The sequence below is a fragment of the Erythrolamprus reginae genome, chromosome 7 (genome assembly GCF_031021105.1).
Source record: "Erythrolamprus reginae isolate rEryReg1 chromosome 7, rEryReg1.hap1, whole genome shotgun sequence".
NCBI lineage: Eukaryota > Metazoa > Chordata > Lepidosauria > Squamata > Dipsadidae > Erythrolamprus > Erythrolamprus reginae.
The window spans coordinates 78,959,283-78,980,607 of record NC_091956.1 but is presented as its reverse complement, the minus strand read 5'-3'; the positions used below and the strand labels follow the sequence as shown (position 1 = coordinate 78,980,607).

The 21,325-nt window shown below is 41.5% G+C and overlaps 1 protein-coding gene across 4 annotated transcripts in view; it reads right to left on the bottom strand.

Annotated features, from left to right (window-relative positions):
* Nucleotides 1–21,325, bottom strand: part of CENPE (centromere protein E) — an 80,932-nt gene that overhangs the window by 7,551 nt on the left and 52,056 nt on the right. For all 4 annotated transcript variants that reach the window (XM_070757935.1, XM_070757938.1, XM_070757939.1 and 1 more), the window contains 11 exons: nt 21,034–21,246; nt 19,748–19,960; nt 16,987–17,199; nt 14,129–14,341; nt 12,459–12,671; nt 10,611–10,685; nt 8,604–8,816; nt 6,986–7,195; nt 4,882–5,067; nt 3,030–3,251; nt 661–773 (listed from right to left, as the gene is read on the bottom strand). In XM_070757935.1, coding sequence (XP_070614036.1) covers nt 661–773; nt 3,030–3,251; nt 4,882–5,067; nt 6,986–7,195; nt 8,604–8,816; nt 10,611–10,685; nt 12,459–12,671; nt 14,129–14,341; nt 16,987–17,199; nt 19,748–19,960; nt 21,034–21,246 — 2,084 coding nt within the window. The remainder of the gene's footprint in view (nt 1–660; nt 774–3,029; nt 3,252–4,881; nt 5,068–6,985; nt 7,196–8,603; nt 8,817–10,610; nt 10,686–12,458; nt 12,672–14,128; nt 14,342–16,986; nt 17,200–19,747; nt 19,961–21,033; nt 21,247–21,325) is intronic.

Below are 21,325 nucleotides of genomic sequence, written 5' to 3'. Positions count from 1 at the left end.
CATGTCACACCAACACTCCGCAGTCTGCATTGGTTGCCGATCAGTTTCCGGTCACAATTCAAAGTGTTGGTTATGACCTATAAAGCCCTCCATGGCACCGGACCAGATTATCTCAGGGACCGCCTTCTGCTGCACAAATCCCAGCGACCAGTTAGGTCCCACAGAGTTGGCCTTCTCCGGGTTCCGTCAACTAAACAATGTCGTTTGGCGGGGCCCAGGGGAAGAGCCTTCTCTGTGGCGGCCCCGGCCCACTGGAACCATCTTCCCCCAGAGATTAGAATAGCCCCCACCCTCCTTGTCTTTCGTAAGCTCCTTAAAACCCACCTCTGCCGTCAGGCATGGGGGAACTGAGATATTCTTTCCCCCTAGGCTTCTACAATTTATGCATGGTATGTTTGTGTGTATGATTGGTTTATAACAAGGGTTTTTAGCGGTTTTAGTATTGGATTGTCACATGCTGTTTTTACCACTGTTGTTAGCCGCCCCGAGTCCACGGAGAGGGGCGGCATACAAATCCAATAAATAATAATAATAATAATAATAATAATAATAATAATAAAAACCAGAAGTTTGTTTCTGAAAACAGCATCTCCCCTGCCCAAAAAAATGGTTTGCCCTCGCTTCTCTATAGAATTGCCTTTTCAATGAAATGGAACTTACTCTTGATCAAACAATTTAGATTGCTTCATTCTTGCCATCTCAGCTTTAGCAAGCTGAGTTTTCAGGTCTTCAATTTCCTCCTTATACAATTCAGCACCTTTACCCACCTGGGCCTAGTAGGAAAACAGAACACGATCTCTTGAGAAGGGAAAAACAACAGCTGCGTATTTCCAAATGCCCAATGGGCACTGGAGAAGAATGAAACCATATTTACATTTTAGATAACAAGACTTCTTAGGAAAAAAAACACTATATCTCTCTCTTCAGATCAAAAGTAATGATGTCAGGACCAGACTTAGTTAAATAAATATTATTTACATGTAAACAAAATATAAACAATCCAGAATAAGCACGAAGCAAATACAGAATAATACGCACTGAGCAATTATAAGATTAGCACAAAGCAAAATACAATATAGATAATTTGGTGTTAGATTGATTGTGTGCTTGTTTTTTAATATTCTGGGGTTGTTTTTTATGAATTTTTAGCTTAAAATTGTAATTGGATTGGTGGGTATTGGATTTGCTATTATGTATTGTTTTTTACTTTGTTGTGAGCCGCCCCGAGTTTGCAGAGAGGGGCGGCATATAAATCCAATAAATCTAATCTAATCTAATCTATAATAAGCACGAAGCTTAAACAAGAAGATAATAAGCTTATACAATACAGATAAAAGCACAAAGCTTATACAAGCACGAAGCTTAAACACAACTCCCCCTACTCTCAGGCAAAGTGAAAAGGAAATGACCCAGCAGAATAATGAGCTTTTATAGCTTCAATGAGGAAGTGACGAAACAGCCTTGAATATTAACTCTTCAAGTACAAGTTAACTCTTTAAGTGACAGTACAGTTTTACAGTAGCAACTGTAACATTTAAAGTGACAGTACAAGTTTGGTACAGTGTAAAATATGCAGTTTACAATGGCAATCCCTAACAACCATGTACCCTGTACTAACAGGCCCTTTATAAGAAAAGTGTAGCCTGAAACAGTGAAAATGATCAGAAAAAAAGTTTTTTGCTAGAGTAGTAAGAGCTGCGGCATCAGAGGAGGATGAATATGAGCAAAACTAATTTCAAAACTACATCTCCTCATTTATAAAAAGGTAACCCATTGCCATTTCATGCATCTATTTGGAAAACACTCTTTTGTTTTTTCACATGACAGAAATTACCAATACAGTGACCCCTCGATTTTCGCGGGGGTTGCGTTCCCAGACTGCCCGTGAAAGTCGAATTTCCGCGAAGTAGAGATGTGGAAGTAAAAACACCATTTTTGGCTATGGACAGCCAAAAACTACCCCTGCACACCCTTTTCCAAGGCCACGCAAGGAGCCGGGCTTGAAGTTGGGGGCAGGGAGCGACGAAAGTGCGGAGGCCGGCAAAGATTGTTTTGAATGTCGGCTGCCCCCGCCCCCCCAGCGCCTCTGGCCCCCTCGCCGCTACCCCCCGCCCGCCCGATCTGCCCCTCTCACCGGCTTTCTTGGGGCACGGGTCCTCCTGCAGCAGCGCTGGCAGCTACGGCTTCTCATCCTCCTCATTCAGCCGCTAGCTGCTCTGAGCGCTTTGAGAATGCCTGCCCCACCCCTCTCGCAGTCCCTTAGCTGAGAGCGCTTTCGTCCCAGCTGTGAGCGAGGGGGCTGCAGGAGAGGCGGGGCAGGCGTTCTCACAGAGAGAGAGCAACAGACAGAGCGAGATAGAAAGGAGAGAGGGAGAGAGAGAGAGGGAGAAAGAGAGAGAGAGCAAGAGGGGGGGAGAGTGGAAGGTAGAGAGAGAGAGAGAAAAATGATAGAAAAAAGGGGAGAAAAAGAGAAATGAGAAAATGATTGAAGCAGAGAATGACAGGAAAGAGAGAGAAAGAGAGAGAGAAGTGACTCTTGGTGATGACGTGTGACGTCATCGGGTGGAAAAAACAGTGGTATAGAAAAAAACCCGCAGAGTATTTTTTAATTAATTTTTTTTTAAAAAAACCTGGTATAGCCGTTTCGAGAAGTTTGAACCCGCGAAAATCGAGGGATCACTGTATCTTGTTTCCTGCAACCATGGATTTAAAAGCATCGTTCTATATATTTCTTTTAAACCAAACTGTCATGATTTATCTAAATCTACCACCCTGATGAACCAAATTTTTTACCATCCGTCCTCTTCGACTAGAAAAGTTGGATAAAACTTACACTTTCAGGAAACTTGTTTAAAGGACTAGAATGGATTTGGGAACAGCATATATTTGGGGAAGCAGAGATTAAACAGAAATTTAATAAACGACATACCAGGAAACATTGCACAGAAAAGAACTAAGCATTACTCAAATTAGACAAATGAAGAGACACCAGACTGAAGTGACAAATAGGAGTTTTAACAAAAACGTACCTTTGTATCTTGTTCTGTGGCTCTCAGTTTATATGCTAGTTTATGGTTTTCTTCTTTGAGTGTCACCTTAGGAACCCCACAGGATTTTGGTTTTTTCTTTAACACGTCTAACTGTAGAGTCATCTCCTTTGTTTTTGCTCTAGTTGCTTTCAGAGTAGCATCGATATCTCTGCAATAGTTGGTGATTAGGGCTTCCACTGCCAATCTAGCTTGGAAATAGGGCTGTAATATAAAGGCAGCGATAGATATTGGAGCAGTTATGTTACATTGCTATCTCTTACATACAGCCATCCAATTACATCAGAACACATTTCCTGCAAATTCTAGATCAGTTTTGGATTGTTAAAGTTTATTTATTTATTTTATTTATTTATTAGATTTGTATGCCGCCCCTCTCCATAGACTCGGGGCGGCTCACAACACAATAAAAAGAGTTCCTGACAAAGCTAATAATTTACAATTTAAAATAGTTAAAAAAACCCATTTTTAAGCAGACATGCCTACAAACATACCATACATAAATTATATAGGCCCGGGGGAAATATCTCAGTTCCCCCATGCCTGACGACAAAGGTGGGTTTTGAGGAGTTTGCGAAAGGCAAGGAGAGTAGGGGCAGTTCTAATCTCTGGGGGGAGCTGGTTCCAGAGAGTCGGGGCCTCCACAGAGAAGGCTCTTCCCCTGGGGCCCGCCAACCGACATTGTTTAGTTGACGGGACCCGGAGAAGGCCCACTCCGATGCCATGAATGGCTTTATAGGTCATAACCAACACTTTGAATTATGACCGGAAATTGATCGGCAACCAATGCAGACTGCGGAGTGTTGGAGTAACATGGGCATACCTGGGGAAGCCCATGACTGCTCTCGCAGCTGCATTCTGCACGATCTGAAGTTTCTGAACACTTTTCAAAGGTAGCCCCATGTAGAGAGTGTAAAAGTTGTAAGAAACATGCAATTACTTGTACCGCCTTATCTCCATGTGCACCCTTATTTATTATTTATTTATTAGATTTGTATTCCGCCCCTCTCCATAGCTCACAACAGAAACAGTACAAATCCAACACTTAAAAACCCTTTAAAAACCTTAATATGAAAGACAATCATGCATCTCATACATACCATACACAAACAACAGAAACAATACAAATCCAACACTTAAAAACAGTTTAAAAACCTTAATATAAAAGACAATCATGCATCTCATACATACCATACACAAAGAACAGAAACAATACAAATCCAACACTTAAAAACCCTTTAAAAACCTTAATATGAAAGACAATCATGCATCTCATACATACCATACACAAACAACAGAAACAATACAAATCCAACACTTAAAAACAGTTTAAAAACCTTAATATAAAAGACAATCATGCATCTCGTACATACCATACACAAACAACAGAAACAATACAAATCCAACACTTAAAAACCCTTTAAAAACCTTAATATGAAAGACAATCATGCATCTCATACATACCATACACAAACAACAGAAACAATACAAATCCAACACTTAAAAACAGTTTAAAAACCTTAATATAAAAGACAATCATGCATCTCGTACATACCATACACAAAGCGGGAACGGCCCAGGGGGATCAATTTCCCCATGCCTGACGACAGAGGTGGGTTTTGAGGAGTTTGCGAAAGGCAAGGAGGGTGGGGGCAATCCTAATCTCAGGGGGGGAGTTGATTCCAGAGGGACGGGGCCGCCACAGAGAAGGCTCTTCCCCTGGGTCCCGCCAGACGACACTGTTTTGCCGATGGGACCGGGAGAAGGCCTTAACAACCTTAACAAGACACGAACAATAATACCGTGCTACACATTTTAAACCTGCATTTCGTACCTGGGTTTTGGGTCGTAGAAGTTGTTCAGTGGACTTAAACTTTTCAGCGTTTTGTTTCACTGTTGCCTCAAAGCCTTTCAAATCAAAACAATCTGAGCACTGTTGTAAATACTGTTCCAACTCCTGTAGCATAACCTTGGTGCTACCAAGTTCTTCTTCCATTTCAGAAACTTCTTTCGAAATTTGCTGTGCCAAGAAATACATAAAAATGATCTCGTTTGTCAAGACATGTAGTATGACTTATTTTTTGCAGCACGGTAACTGGGAAGAAATTTTTGCAGAAACCTCTTAACACAGATGCAATATTAACCCTTCTAGCTTAGTTAACAGTAGTGATGGGCGAACCGAACCCGCACAATTCGGGTCCATACTGAATTTTGCGGTGTTCGGTATGCCGAACACGAACCTGAAATTTTTTGAAACTTCAGGCAAAGTTCGGGGTCGCGTTCGGCGTTTGGAGCTTTGACGTCACCGGCAGGTTGCTAAGGATGCCAAGGTGATCACTTCCTGGATTCCATGGAATCCAGGAAGTGATCACCTTGGCGTCCTTAGCAATCTGCCGGTATATGTGACGTCAAAGCTCCGCCCCCGGAATCTCTTGGTGGGATTCCCTGTTCAGGTTTGGCCGAATTTTGCGTAAAGTTCGTCCGAACTTGCCGAACCCAAACACCGGTGGGTTTGCCCATCACTAGTTAACAGCACTGAAAGGAAATCTTTAATCTGACTTATCTTGCCACCTGTTCAAAGGGGCATCATAGCAGAAATGCAATTCCAATAGATACATTATATTCTTCCTACAAGTTTTAAATGGACATGCCAAGGACGGACATTGAAAAACGTTGTACCTTGAATTACAGCTTTTAGGAAAAACTCTGGTTTAGTATTCCCTCTTCTGCTGTGCCCTATCAAATATAATTGCCAAAGTAGCCCAAGTGCTGAATTATACTAGAGACCAAAGTAAATGTATTTTTGTCAAATGGAATATTCAACTTCTTATATGATGATTTCATTTACATTTTTTTGGGGGGGGTTTCTTCTCTCAAAAACTGCCCTGAGCTCTTTTAGAAAGAAAAACAGTATTGGCAGCATCACTTGGGACCCGATGGCTCAGTGGCTAAGAGGCTGAGCTTGTCCAGGAAAAAGTTTTTTTATTTTCCTCACACATAGAAACATAGAAGTCTGACGGCAGAAAAAGACCTCCTGGTCCATCTAGTCTGCCCTTATACTATTTTCTGTATTTTATCTTAGGATGGATATATGTTTATCCCAGGCATGTTTCAATTCAGTTACTGTGGATTTATCTACCACGTCTGCTGGAAGTTTGTTCCAAGGATCTACTACTCTTTCAGTAAAATAATATTTTCTCATGTTGCTTTTGATCTTTCCCCCAACTAACTTCAGATTGTGTCCCCTTGTTCTTGTGTTCACTTTCCTATTAAAAACACTTCCCTCCTGGACCTTATTTAACCCTTTAATATATTTAAATGTTTCGATCATGTCCCCCCTTTTCCTTCTGTCCTCCAGACTATACAGATTGAGTTCATTAAGTCTTTCCTGATACCTTTTATGCTTAAGACCTTCCACCATTCTTGTAGCCCGTCTTTGGACCCGTTCAATTTTGTCAATATCTTTTTGTAGGTGAGGTCTCCAGAACTGAACACAGTCTTCCAAATGTGGTCTCACCAGCGCTCTATACAGCGGGATCACAATCTCCCTCTTCCTTGCTTGTTATACCTCTAGCTATGCAGCCAAGCATCCTACTTGCTTTCCATACCGCCTGACTGCACTGTTCACCCATTTTGAGACTGTCAGAAATCATTATCCCTAAATCTTTTTCTTCTGAAGTTTTTGCTAACACAGAACTGCCAATACAATACTCAGACTGAGGATTCCTTTTCCCCAAGTGCATTATTTTACATTTGGAAACATTAAACTGCAGTTTCCATTGCAATATGATATACCATCAATCTTAAAATACAATATAATAATAAAATTTTTGAATAGTCATAATCTATCCAGTGCTACCTCCTGTACATTTGACACCTAACATATATCCAAAGCAATAGCCCCAGCCCCAAGCAAGCAACCTTTGGAAAAGCATTACCTCTGCGAAACCATCCAAGCTCTGTATCAACTCAGAGACGCCAGGCTCCTGCGCTCCAGCTCCTTGCTGTTCCAAGGGAGGCCTTTCCAGCTGTTGTATTTCCATTCGCAATGCATGTTGCGTCCTTTGCTCATTGAGCAACTCCCTCGTGCACTTGCTGATGTTTGTATAATATTCGCTTCTTTTGTCACCCAAGCAGGCAAACAAGTACTGTGGAAGATGAGGAATTTAATTAAGAGCCGTGGTGGTACAGTGGTTAAACTACAGTATTATAGGCTGACTCTGCCCGTAACTAGGAGTTTGATCCTGACCGAGGTTCAAGGTTGACTCAGCCTTCCATCCTTCCGTGGTCGGTAAAATGAGAAGCCAAATTGTTGGGAGGCCATAGGCTGACTCTGTAAACTGCTTAGTGAGGGGCTGTAAAGCATTGTGAAATGGTATATAAGTCTAAGTGCTACTGCTATTTACCAACAGACCAGAAGTGCTCAAAATCTAGTACAGTCATTTATCTCGGGATAAGCTGCTGCACACCATTTTAACTTTACTCTGTAAGTAAACTTTACAATAAGTTTGCTCATATTTCAAAGGTGCCACAAAACCTGACATGTTTAACATGGGCTACCATCCAGAGGCAGATTGCTCCCAGTTTGGCAAACCAACAGTGGTGTGAGGTTTTGCCCATCAACCAGGGATGTGCGCGTGCACAAGCAAACCAGTAGCTACAGGATTTAAAACCCACTAATGCTACCGTGTTTCCCCGAAAATAAGACACTGTCTTATATTAATTTTTGCTCCAAAAGTTGTGCTACGTCTTATTTTCGGGGGGTGCCTTATATTTCTCAAATAAGACAAATTCACAGGCAGAAAAGCTGACACCCCCAAAGAAAGTGTACCGCACGGTACACTGATTACGGTACAGTACCTGTCAGTATGGCACCCACACACACAAACGACGGCACTTATATGGTACAACAGTATACTCCTGCTATTGCAGCTTCTGGCCACCAGAGGAGCTACAGTCTCCAGATATATAAACAATTGTTTCAAATTCTCAACCAAGGATTACTGGATAGGGAATTCTGGGAACAGAAGTGCTCCTCGTTGGAGGAGCCTTAAGCTGGGGAAGGTTGAGCTAGATCAGTGTTTTTCAAATAGTGGGGCAAGCCCCCCTGGAGGGGGGCATGGAGCAATGACAGGGGGGCATGTGACCCTTGGGAATGTACCTTTTTTTGGCACAGGGAGTAGGAATGTTTTGCACTAAACAGTAGCACACAGCACAGAGTGGGAGATACAAAGTGAATACAGTAGTATCTCGTGATACGAACCCCTCGTCATACTAACTTTCCGAGATGCGAACCCAGGGTTTGGAATTTTTTTGCCTCTTCTTACGAACTTTTTCCGCCTTATGAACCCGCCGCCCGAATACCGAACCCGGACGTTCGGCAAAAGTTCGGGTTTGGGTGGCTGCCAATAAGCCCCGCCGCCTGGCTGTTGCCTTTTGAAACAGCCGGGGGGCTTCTCGGCGTCCTCCTGAACCCGAACGCCAAACCCGAACTTTTGCCGAACCCGAACTTTTGCCGAACTTCATGTGATACAAAATACTATCTAAAACTACTACCTGAAGTTCGTTCAACAAGCTGTAGAGGCTGTTATTTATGCGCTCATTTTGAAATTGAAGCCTTTTGATTTTATGGGCTTCCTGGGGAGAAAGGTCAGGAAGCCACTTGGCTACTAGGGCTTTCTGGCTCTCAAACTGATTTTTGATCCGAAGAGAGATTTTTATAAAATATTCAGATGTTTTTTCCAGCTCTGGGAATTTCTTCAGATCCTCCTGAAATAAAAAAGAAACAGGTTGAAATTAACCAAGGTTTTCATCTTTTAAAAACAGCCATTTTATCAAAAATCACAAAAAGTCACTAGCGGGAATAAAGTGAAATTTCATAGTGCGAAAGATCACAGCCGTGCGCTATTTAGAAACACATTTTGACCAACCAACCAGAGTGCATTTTGTGAATTGCAGTCATGTTAACAAGCTACTATACCCATTCTTGAACTTTAGGTTTGTCCTTGCTGTAATCCTACCTCTCACTATAACATATACAGTGTTCCCTCGATTTTCGCGGGTTCGAACTTCGCAAAAAGTCTATCCCACGGTTTTTCAAAAATATTAATTAAAAAATACTTCACGGTTTTTTCCCCTATACAGTGATACCTCGTCTTACAAACCCCTCATCATACAAACTTTTCGAGATACAAACCCAGGGTTTAAGATTTTTTTGGCTCTTCTTACAAACTATTTTCACCTTACAAACCCACCGCCGCCGCTGGGATGCCCCACCTCCGGACCTCTGTTGCCAGCAAAGCACCCGTTTAAACGGGCACTTCGCTGGCAACGGAAGTTTGGAGGTGGGGTTTCCCTGCGAGGGGAGCCTCAGTGAAATCGCAGCATCGCAAAAACACAGAAGTCTAGGGATATTTTTGCGATGCTGTGATTTCACTGATGCTCCCTTCGCTGGGAAACCCCATCTCCGGACTTCCATTGCCAGCAAAGCGCTCATTTTTGTGATGCTGGGATTCCCCTGCAGCATCGCAAAAACACGGAAGTCGGGAGGTGGGGTTTCCCATGGAGGAGAGCCTCAGGGGACTCCCAGCAGTGCAAAAACGGGCGCTTCGGCTGCCAAAAGGGATGAATTTTGGGCTTGCACGCATTAATCGCTTTTCCATTGATTCCTATGGGAAACATTGTTTCGTCTTACAAACTTTTCACCTTAAGAACCTCGTCCCAGAACCAATTAAGTTTGTAAGACAAGGTATCACTGTACCACGTTTTTTCCCACCCAATGACGTCATATGTTATCCCCAAACTTTCGTCTGCCTGTAATAAATATTTTTTTAAAGAAACTTTAATAAATAAACATGTTGAGTAATAATCTAAATGGTTGCTAAGGGAATGGGAAATTGTAATTTAGGGGTTTAAAGTGTTAAGGGAAGGCTTGTGATACTGTTCATAGCCAAAAATAGTGTATTTACTTCCGCATCTCTACTTCGCGGAAATTCGACTTTGGCGGTCGGTCTCAGAACGCATCCCCCGTGAAAAATCGAGGGAACACTGTATTATACATTCACAGACAGCTGAGGAAAAATAGCTGTGGGAGATATCAGCAAGGTGTGATTAAAAAAAAATAAAATCTCAAGATGGCAACCACAACGGCATGATCAACAGTGTCCATCTTTTAAGTGCAATATTAAAAATAAATCAATAAATGGAGTTTCTTTCACACTGTTACCACTGTCACTGTGAGGTATGGTTTTTTTTTAAAACCATAATCTGGACAACTCTGATAACAGCAGCAGAAGAGAAGAATTCTTGGGGTAGCAATTATTCTGATTAAATCACTAGATTTACAATTCATCTTTCAATATCAAGACTTCCTGGATTCCAAATGGATGTTCCTCTGTATTCTGCTATAAAATACAAGTTAGCAAATAGATTGGGTATAACTGGAAATTGACTCCAGTCTTTGTGTAAGAACAGGCAGAAGAAGGGTAAAAGGTAGAAGTTAGAACTTCACTTACTACAGATTTAAATCAATGGGAAATAGAGAAAAATGCTGACAGCATTTACCGTCATTTTGAATATTTTCATTTCCAAAATATCAAAGCAGTTTTGCATCTTTGGTTTGCCATTCATTTCAGAATCCTGGAAAGAAGAATATTTATTCAGTGGTAAACTGTTATCTCAATGTGAGTAGATTATGTCCAACTGTGATGTAAGCCGCCCCGAGTCTTCGGAGAATGATGGCGTATAAATCCAATTAAATAAATAAATAAATAAATAATAAATAGGATACATAGAAACATAGAAGACTGACAGCAGAAAAAGACCTCATGGTCCATCTAGTCTGCCCTTATACTATTTTCTGTATTTTATCTTAGGATGGATATATGTTTATCCCAGGCATGTTTAAATTCAGTGACTGTGGATTTACCAACCACGTCTGCTGGAAGTTTGTTCCAAGGATCTACTACTCTTTCAGTAAAATAATATTTTCTCATGTTGCTTTTGATCTTTCCCCCAACTAACTTCAGATTGTGTCCCCTTGTTCTTGTGTTGACTTTCCTATTAAAAACACTTCCCTCCTGGACCTTATTTAACCCGTTAACATATTTAAATGTTTCGATCATGTCCCCCCTTTTCCTTCTGTCCTCCAGACTATACAGATTGAGTTCATTAAGTCTTTCCTGATATGCTTTATGCTTAAGACCTTCCACCATTCTTGTAGCCCGTCTTTGGACTCATTCAATTTTGTCAATATCTTTTTGTAGGTGAGGTCTCCAGAACTGAACACAGTATTCCAAATGTGGTCTCACCAGCACTCTATATAGCAGGATCATAATCTCCCTCTTCCTGCTTGTTATACCTCTAGCTATGCAGCCAAGCATCCTACTTGCTTTCCCTACCGCCTGACTGCACTGTTCACCCATTTTGAGACTGTCAGAAATCACTAGTCCTAAATCCTTTTCTTCTGAAGTTTTTGCTAACACAGAACTGCCAATACAATACTCAGATTGAGGATTCCTTTTCCCTAAGTACATTATTTTACATTTGGAAACATTAAACTGCAGTTTCCATTGCTTTGACCATTTATCTAGTAAAGCTAAATCATTTACCATATTACAGACGCCTCCAGGAATATCAACCGTATTGCATACTTTAGAGTCATCGGCAAATAGGCAAACCTTCCCTACCAAACCTTCCCCTATATCTGAGGGGACGGGGCGAGAGGGAATGGGAGTCGGAATCCCAACACGCCCCTCCTGGCCGCCCTCTTAACAGCCTCCCAGTCTCTACCTTGTAACTGCTCCAAGCTGCAGGAAGGGTAGGGCTGGCTGCAATACCGGCAGCTTCGGGGCGGGGGGGGGCTCCTTTCCACAGCGGTTCAGTTCGTTACCTCCAGGCAGCTGCACCGACTTTTTCTTTCCCGGCGGCGGCGGCGGCGGCTCCTGCGGCTTCCCTTCATTACGTGACGTTCCTGACGCTGCTGCTGCTCCTCGAAGGGAAGCTGCTGGAGCCGCCGCCGGGAAAGAAAAAGTTGGTGCAGCTGCCTGGAGGTAACGAACTGAACCGCTGTGGAAAGGAGTCCCCCCCCGAAGCTGCCGGTATTGCAGCCAGCCCTACCCTTCCTGCAGCTTGGAGCAGTTACAAGGTAGAGACTGGGAGGCTGTTAAGAGGGCGGCCAGGAGGGGCGTGTCGGGATTCCGACTCCCATTCTCTCTCACCCCGTCCCCTCAGATCTTACATTTCGGATAGTAAACAAAATTTTCTGTTCAGTGTCCGAATTTTTGTTCGGATACCGAAGCAAATTTTTGCAGAAAATTTCGTTCAGTATCCGAAATGTACGAAAACCAAAGCGTTCAAGAACCGAGGTACCACTGTATCAGTAAATTCCATTCACTGGAAAGCATCTCATACCTTCGCAGCATTTCCAGATAAGGTCTCCTGAAGTTGGCTCTGTGTTTCTTTTCTAATGTTCTCCATCATCTGCTGAAGGTCCTCTCTCTCTTTTTGAAGCAAGGTCTTCTCTTTCAGTAGCTGTTGGAGACATTTCTCCTGCTCCCTCAGTTTGGCTGTCAATTGCTCCTTTTCCTCAGTAAGGCTGTTTGCTTCTTCATTTAATTTTGTTACCTAAGGAATTAAATGTCACACCGTTACTAAATCAGCCTCCCCCTGCTAATCCGTTTGAGAATAAATGCAGGGTTTTTTTTTTTAAAAAAAAATCCCCATCATTAAGGTAAAAATATGGAGGATGCACAGTTAGGGAAAACTAAATCAAAACTATATTAATGAAATTAAAATGTGGGAAGGACGCACATTTTAATTTCATTAATATTATTTACCATAAATCTTAATTGGGGGGGGGCATGTGATCCCAGAGAACGTGTTTTCTTTGGTGTAGGGAGTAGTGCTTTTTTGCACAAAACAATAGCACAGAGTACAGAGCTGGAGATATGAAGTGCAGATAACAAACCCTTAAGAGACACCATGAAAAAATATTTAACAGGGATGAAAAGAGAGAAGATACAGAGATAATGAGACAAACATCATAAATCTCCTGAAAATCAAGACAAGGAACTACGACGAAGCATATATAGCGCTTGGCTTCACTGTGACTACTGTGGGAGACTAGGAAAGACCGGTATGTTTTCTGTGTCTAAAAATGTTAGCAGCGAACAGCATAAAGCCAAATGTTTGCTTGTAGGTATGATTGGTTTTAAAATAAGGTTTTTTTAGTTGTTGTAGTATTGGATTTACATGCTGTTTTGATTATTGTTGTTAGCCACCCCGAGTCTACGGAGAGGGGCGGCATACAAAACCAATAAATAAATAAATAAATAAATAAATAAATAAATAAATAAATAAATAAATAAATAAATAAATGAATGAATGAATGAATGAATGAATGAATGAATGAATGAATGAATAAATAAATAAAGTCGTCACTTAAACACATTACACCCCAATTACACTGATAACCCTCTTGAGTTTTTTCAGCGAAAATGTGACAAATATTGAAAACAATCGTTGTGGCGGAGAATGGGATGTGTGTCGTGAAATGTTTATTTCTTCCTGGGGGGGGGGCGTAACAGAAAATAATTGAGCAGCACTGCCGTAAATAATTAAATCCCTTACAGTGCTCTTTTGAAGTACAGTGTTTCCTCGATTTTTGCGGGGGATGTGTTCCGAGACCGCCCGTGAAGGTCGAATTTCCGCGAAGTAGAGATGCGGAAGTAAATACACTATTTTTGGCTATGAACAGTATCACAAGCCTTCTCTTAACACTTTAAACCCCTAAACTGCAATTTCTCATTCCCTTAGCAACTATGTTTATTTATTAAAGTTTATTAAAAAAATATTTATTAAAGGCGGATGAAAGTTTTGCGATGACGTATGACGTCACCGGGCGGGAAAAAACCGTGGTATAGGTAAAAAAACAGCAAAGTATTTTTTAATTAATATTTTTGAAAAACCGTGGTATAGCCGTTTCGCGAAGTTCGAACCCGCGAAAATTGAGAGACCACTGTAGTTCAAATTATTTTGGATCCACAAATGCTATTTTCCATTCATCGGAAAGCATCTCATACCTTCGCAGCGTTTCCAGATAAGGTCTCCTGAAGTTGGCTCTGTGTTTCTTTTCTAATGTTCTGCACCATCTGCTGAAGGTCCTCTCTCTCTTTTTGAAGCAAGGTCTTCTCTTTCAGTAGCTGTTGGAGACATTTCTCCTGCTCCCTCAGTTTGGCTGTCAATTGCTCCTTTTCTTCAGTAAGGCTGTTTGCTTCTTCATTTAATCTTGTTATCTAAGGAATTAAATGTCACACCGTTACTAAATCAGCCTTCCCCTGCTAATCCCTTTCAGAATAAATGCAGGTGTTTTTTTTTTTTTAATCCCCATCATTAAGGTAAAAATATGGAGGATGCACAGTTAGGGAAAACTAAACCAAAGCCAAGATTTATGGTAAACAATATTAATGAAATTAAAATGTGGGAAAGACGCACATTTCAATTTTATTAATATTATTTACCATAAATCTTAACCGGGGTGTGTGTGTGTGTGTGACCCCAGAGAACGTGCTTTCTTTGACACAGGGAGTAGTGGTTTTTTGCATTGGTGTAATTAAGACCAGATGAGAAAGAAACACATCCCACCAGAAAATCGTGTAGAATGCGGCCGCGAGAGCCATCGTGGGGCTTCCTAGATTTGCCTACATTTCTGCAACACTCCGTGGCCTGCACTGGCTGCCGATCGATTTCCGGTCACAATTCAAAGTGTTGGTAATGACCTTTCAAGCCCTACATGGCATTGGGCCAGAATACATCCGGAACCGCCTTCTACCGCACGAATCCCAGTGGCCGATAAGGTCCCACAGAGTTGGCCTTCTCCGGGTCCCGTCGACCAAACACTGTCGTTTGGCGGGCCCCAGGGGAAGAGCTTTCTCTGTGGCGGCCCCGGCCCTCTGGAATCAACTCCCCCCAAATTACTCAAGACCCACCTTTGTCGCCAGGCATGGGGGGAGTTAGGATATTCCTTCCCCTAGGCCATTACAAGTTATGTATGGTATGTTTGTGTGTATGTTTGGTTTTTATAATAAGGGTTTTTAGTTGTTTTATTAATTGGATTGTTACATGCTGTTTTTTAATCATTGTTGTTAGCCGCCCCGAGTCTGCGGAGAGGGGCGGCATACAAATCCAATAAATAAATAAAATAAATAAATGTACTTCTCACAATAAAGTAAAATCAAAATAAATAATTGCATCAAGCTTGTGCAGAATTTGCCTGTAAGAAGAGTTTTGTGGTATACAGGTGATATAATACTTTATGATAAAGCAAAAAGACAACGTGATACTTCACAAAAATACTTCACATACCCTGATAGTATCTCCCAGTCTTTGCCAGTGGCCAGTAGGTGTACAAAAGCTAGAATAGGTTTTATATTGGTTCTCTGCATGGGCAGAATGTTTTCACAACTTATGCAAGTTGTTTTATAGGGGCAGGATGGAGGAACAAAATGCAATCTTGACCAATTTAGAAGCAAAAAGGCCTCATTGTTTTGGAAAGGAACTTTAGAGCTTTGCTTGGGTTGAAGCAAAGACTCCTTCGAGATTTATAGTCCCTTAATCAGCATATCTGAAGATTTATAGTCCCTTAATCAGCATACCATCAGCAATGTTGGTAAATAAATAAAGGTGTTTTCAGGTTGAGCAGTTACTGCTTTGCTTAATTCCTGGGATTTTATCTGTTGTGGTTAGCTCTAGCCTACAGAGCTGGAGATATGAAGTGCAGATAACAAACCCTTAAGAGACACCATGGAAAAATATTTAACAGGGATGAAAAGAGAGGAGATACAGAGATAAGGAGACAAACATCATAAATCTCCTGAAAAATCAAGACAAGGAACTATGACGAAGCATATACAGTAGTACCTCTAGATACGAGTTTAATTCGTTCCAGAAGGGAGCTTGTATGTCGAACAACTCGTATCTGGAACAAATGACTTTAGATTTTGTTTTTCCCCTCCGAGATAACCAGAAGCAAGGATTTTTGCGCCACCTAGTGGACGCTCGGCTCGTATCCCGAATTTGAGCTCGGGTCTGAAACAGAAATTTCTCTCCCCTTGTGGCTCGTATCTTGGAATACTCGCATGTGGAGCAGCTCGTATCTAGAGGTACTACTGTATAGCGTTTGGCTTCACTGTGACTACTGTGGTAGACTAGGAAAGACCGGTATGTTTCTGTGTCTAAAAATGTTAGCAGCGAACAGCATAAAGCCAAATAAATTAAGTCGTCACTTAAACACATTACACCCCAATTACACAGTAAGCCCCTTGAGTTTTTTCAGTGAAAATGTGAAAAATATTGAAAACAATCGTTGTGGCGGAGAGTTGGTGTGTGTGTTGTGAAATGTTTATTTCTTCCTGAGGGGCGTAACAGAAAATAATTGAGCAGCACTGCCGTAAATAATTGAATCCCTTACAGTGCTCTTTTGAAATACAGCATTCCCTCGATTTTCGCGGGGGATGTGTTCCAAGACCGCCCGCGAAAGTCGAATTTCCGTGAAGTAGAGATGCGGAAGTAAATACACTATTTTTGGCTATGAACAGTACCACAAGCCATCCCTTAACACTTTAAACCCCAAAACTGCAATTTCTCATTCCCTTAGCAACCATTTAGATTATTACTCACCATGTTTATTTATTAAAGTTTATTAAAAAAAATATTTATTAAAGGCGGATGAAGGTTTTGCGATGACATATGACGTCATCGGGCGGGAAAAACCGTGGTATAGGGAAAAAAACAGCAAAGTATTTTTTAATTAATATTTTTGAAAAACCGTGGTATAGCCGTTTCGCGAAGTTCGAACCCGCGAAAATTGAGAGACCACTGTAGTTCAAATTATTTTGGATCCACAAATGCTATTTTCCATTCATCGGAAAGCATCTCATACCTTCGCAGCGTTTCCAGATAAGGTCTCCTGAAGTTGGCTCTGTGTTTCTTTTCTAATGTTCTGCACCATCTGCTGAAGGTCCTCTCTCTCTTTTTGAAGCAAGGTCTTCTCTTTCAGTAGCTGTTGGAGACATTTCTCCTGCTCCCTCAGTTTGGCTGTCAATTGCTCCTTTTCTTCAGTAAGGCTGTTTGCTTCTTCATTTAATCTTGTTATCTAAGGAATTAAATGTCACACCGTTACTAAATCAGCCTTCCCCTGCTAATCCCTTTCAGAATAAATGCAGGTGTTTTTTTTTTTTTAATCCCCATCATTAAGGTAAAAATATGGAGGATGCACAGTTAGGGAAAACTAAACCAAAGCCAAGATTTATGGTAAACAATATTAATGAAATTAAAATGTGGGAAAGACGCACATTTCAATTTTATTAATATTATTTACCATAAATCTTAACCGGGGTGTGTGTGTGTGTGTGACCCCAGAGAACGTGCTTTCTTTGACACAGGGAGTAGTGGTTTTTTGCATTGGTGTAATTAAGACCAGATGAGAAAGAAACACATCCCACCAGAAAATCGTGTAGAATGCGGCCGCGAGAGCCATCGTGGGGCTTCCTAGATTTGCCCACATTTCTGCAACACTCCGTGGCCTGCACTGGCTGCCGATCGATTTCCGGTCACAATTCAAAGTGTTGGTAATGACCTTTCAAGCCCTACATGGCATTGGGCCAGAATACATCCGGAACCGCCTTCTACCGCACGAATCCCAGTGGCCGATAAGGTCCCACAGAGTTGGCCTTCTCCGGGTCCCGTTGACCAAACAATGTCGTTTGGCGGGCCCCAGGGGAAGAGCTTTCTCTGTGGCGGCCCCGGCCTTCTGGAATCAACTCCCCCCAGAGATTAGAACGGCCCCCACCCTCCTTGTCTTTCGCAAATTACTCAGGACCCACCTTTGTCGCCAGGCATGGGGGAGTTAGGATATTCCTTCCCCTAGGCCATTACAAGTTATGTATGGTATGTTTGTGTGTATGTTTGGTTTTTATAATAAGGGTTTTTAGTTGTTTTATTAATTGGATTGTTACATGCTGTTTTTTAATCATTGTTGTTAGCCGCCCCGAGTCTGCGGAGAGGGGCGGCATACAAATCCAATAAATAAATAAAATAAATAAATGTACTTCTCACAATAAAGTAAAATCAAAATAAATAATTGCATCAAGCTTGTGCAGAATTTGCCTGTAAGAAGAGTTTTGTGGTATACAGGTGATATAATACTTTATGATAAAGCAAAAAGACAACGTGATACTTCACAAAAATACTTCACATACCCTGATAGTATCTCCCAGTCTTTGCCAGTGGCCAGTAGGTGTACAAAAGCTAGAATAGGTTTTATATTGGTTCTATGCATGGGCAGAATGTTTTCACAACTTATGCGAGTTGTTTTATAGGGGCAGAATGGAGGAACAAAATACAATCTTGACCAATTTAGAAGCAAAAAGGCCTCATTGTTTTGCAAAGGAACTTTAGAGCTTTGCTTGGGTTTAAGCAAGGACTCCTTCGAGATTTATAGTCCCTTAATCAGCATATCTGAAGTATAAAGACAATGTTGGTAAATAAATAAAGGTGTTTTCAGGTTGAGCAGTTACTGCTTTGCTTTATTCCTGGGATTTTATCTGTTGTGGTTAGCTCTAGCCTACAGAGCTGGAGATATGAAGTGCAGATAACAAACCCTTAAGAGACACCATGGAAAAATATTTAACAGGAATGAAAAGAGAGGAGATACAGAGATAATGAGACAAACATAAATCTCCTAAAAATCAAGACAAAGAACTATGACAAAGCATATATAGCGCTTGGCTTTACTGTGACTACTGTGGTAGACTAGGAAAGACCGGTATGTTTTCTGTGTCTAAAAATGTTAGCAGCGAACAGCATAAAGCCAAATAAATTAAGTCGTCACTTAAACACATTACACCAATAAGCCTCTTGAGTTTTTTCAGCGAAAATGTGCCAAATATTGAAAACAATCGTTGTGGCGGAGAGTTGGGGTGTGTGTTGTGAAATGTTTATTTCTTCCTGAGGGGCGTAACAGAAAATAATTGAGCAGCACTGCCGTAAATAATTAAATCCCTTACAGTGCTCTTTTGAAATAGTTCAAATTATTTTGGATCCACAAATGCTATAATAATAATAATAATAATAATAATAATAATAATAATAATAATAATTTATTGGATTTGTATGCCGCCCCTCTCCGCAGACTCGGGGCGTCTAAAAACAATAATAAACACGACATGTACAATCCAATAATAAAAAACAACTAAAAACCCCTATTATAAAACCAAACATACACACAAACATACCATGCATAACTTGTAATGGCCTAGGGGGAAGAGCTATCTCAACTCCCCCATGCCTGGCGGTATAAATGAGTCTTGAGTAGTTTACGAAAGACACGGAGGGTGGGGGCAGTTCTAATCTCCGGGGGGAGTTGGTTCCAAAGGGCCGGGGCCGCCACACAGAAGGCTCTTCCCCTGGGACCCGCCAAACGACATTGTTTAGTCGACGGGACCCGGAGAAGGCCAACTCTGTGGGACCTTATCGGTCGCTGGGATTCGTGCGGTAGAAGGCGGTTCCGGAGGTAATCTGGTCCAATGCCATGTAGGGCTTTAAAGGTCATGACCAACACTTTGAATTGTGACTGGAAACTGATCGGCAGTCAATGCAAGCCACGGAGTGCTATTTTACATTCACCGGAAAGCATCACATACCTTCGCAGCGTTTCCAGATAAGGTCTCCTGAAGTTGGCTTTGTGTTTCTTTTCTAATGTTCTGCACGATCTGCTGAAGGCCATCTCTCTCTTTTTGAAGCAAGGTCTTCTCTTTCAGTAGCTGTTGGAGACATTTCTCCTGCTCCCTCAGTTTGCCTGTCAATTGTTCCTTTTCCTCAGTAAGGCTGTTTGCTTCTTCATTTAATTTTGTTATCTAAGGAATTAAATGTCACACCGTTACTAAATCAGCTTTCCCCTGCTAATCCATTTCAGAATAAATGCAGTTTTTTTAACCTCCATCATTCTGGACCAAAATATGGAGGATGCACTGTCAGGAAAAAATAAATTAAACTCTGTGTAGCATCAAGATTTATGATAAAAGTATTGATGAAATTCAAATGTGCTTGTTTCACTAAACAACTGAATACCTTATGTTGTGGTTAGCTCTGGCCCAGCTCCTGCCCCAAGGACTGTGGATGTGGGGGAGACATCCACATGCTGCAGGCCTGTTTTGCCCCCCCCCGGTGGAATCTGCTGATGAAGGCTCCTCTGACCAAGAAGACATGAATGACAGGGAGGAGGAGAGTGTGGCAGACAGCTCAGAAGGAGATCAATTATCTAGCTCCTCCTTGGATTCGGAACAAGAGTTAATGATACAGCCATGCATGCGGAGAGCGATGCATAGGCAACAACAACTGAGAGATTATTATCAAAGAAAATGAGGCCACCTGTGGTTGGGTGGGGCTGTGGTCACTAGTGAGGCTGCTATACATAGCAGCCTGTGGGTTTGGCCATTGTGGAGGATTATCTGATCCTTGTGTTTCGTGACTGCTTTACTGACTTGGACCTTTTGTGTGCTGATTTTTCCCCTGCTTTGAAACTAAACCAGAGCAAAGTGTGTTTCACTTTGTGAAAGAAGAAGGACTGTGAATTGCCTCACAGCTGCAAGCTAAGTATCACAGAACTGATAAGGGACTTGTACAAATTACCAGTTTGTTTGGAGACGAGTGCTCTTTGCTATCCCAAAAGAGGGCTTGGTTTAAGTGAATTTTCATTATAAAGAACATTGTTTTGAATTTTCAAACGTGTGTGTGTGTCTGAAATTTGTACCTGTGCATTTTTGGGAGGATTCTACCAGAGAGCTCGACAGAACACCTTACAGTGCTGTTTTGAAATAGTTCAAATTATTTTGGATCCACAAATGCTATTTTCCTAACTTTCCATTCCATAAATATTTAATATACAAATGTACAAGGATAATTCCATTCACCAGAAAGCATAAGGTACCTTTGCAGCGTTTTCAGATAAGGTCTCCTGAAGTTGGCTTTGTGTTTCTTGTCCAATGTTCTGCATAACCTGATGAAGGTCATCTTTCTCTTTTTGAAGCAAGGTCTTCTCTTTCAGTAGCTGTTGGAGACATTTCTCTTGCTCCCTCAGTTTGGCTGTCAATTGTTTCTTTTCCTCAGTAAGGCTGCTTACCTCTTCATTTGATTTTATTACCTAAGAAATTAAATGTTACACCATCAGTACAGCAGTCTTCCGTGGCTAATCCCTTCCAGAATAAGTGCAATTTTTGCAC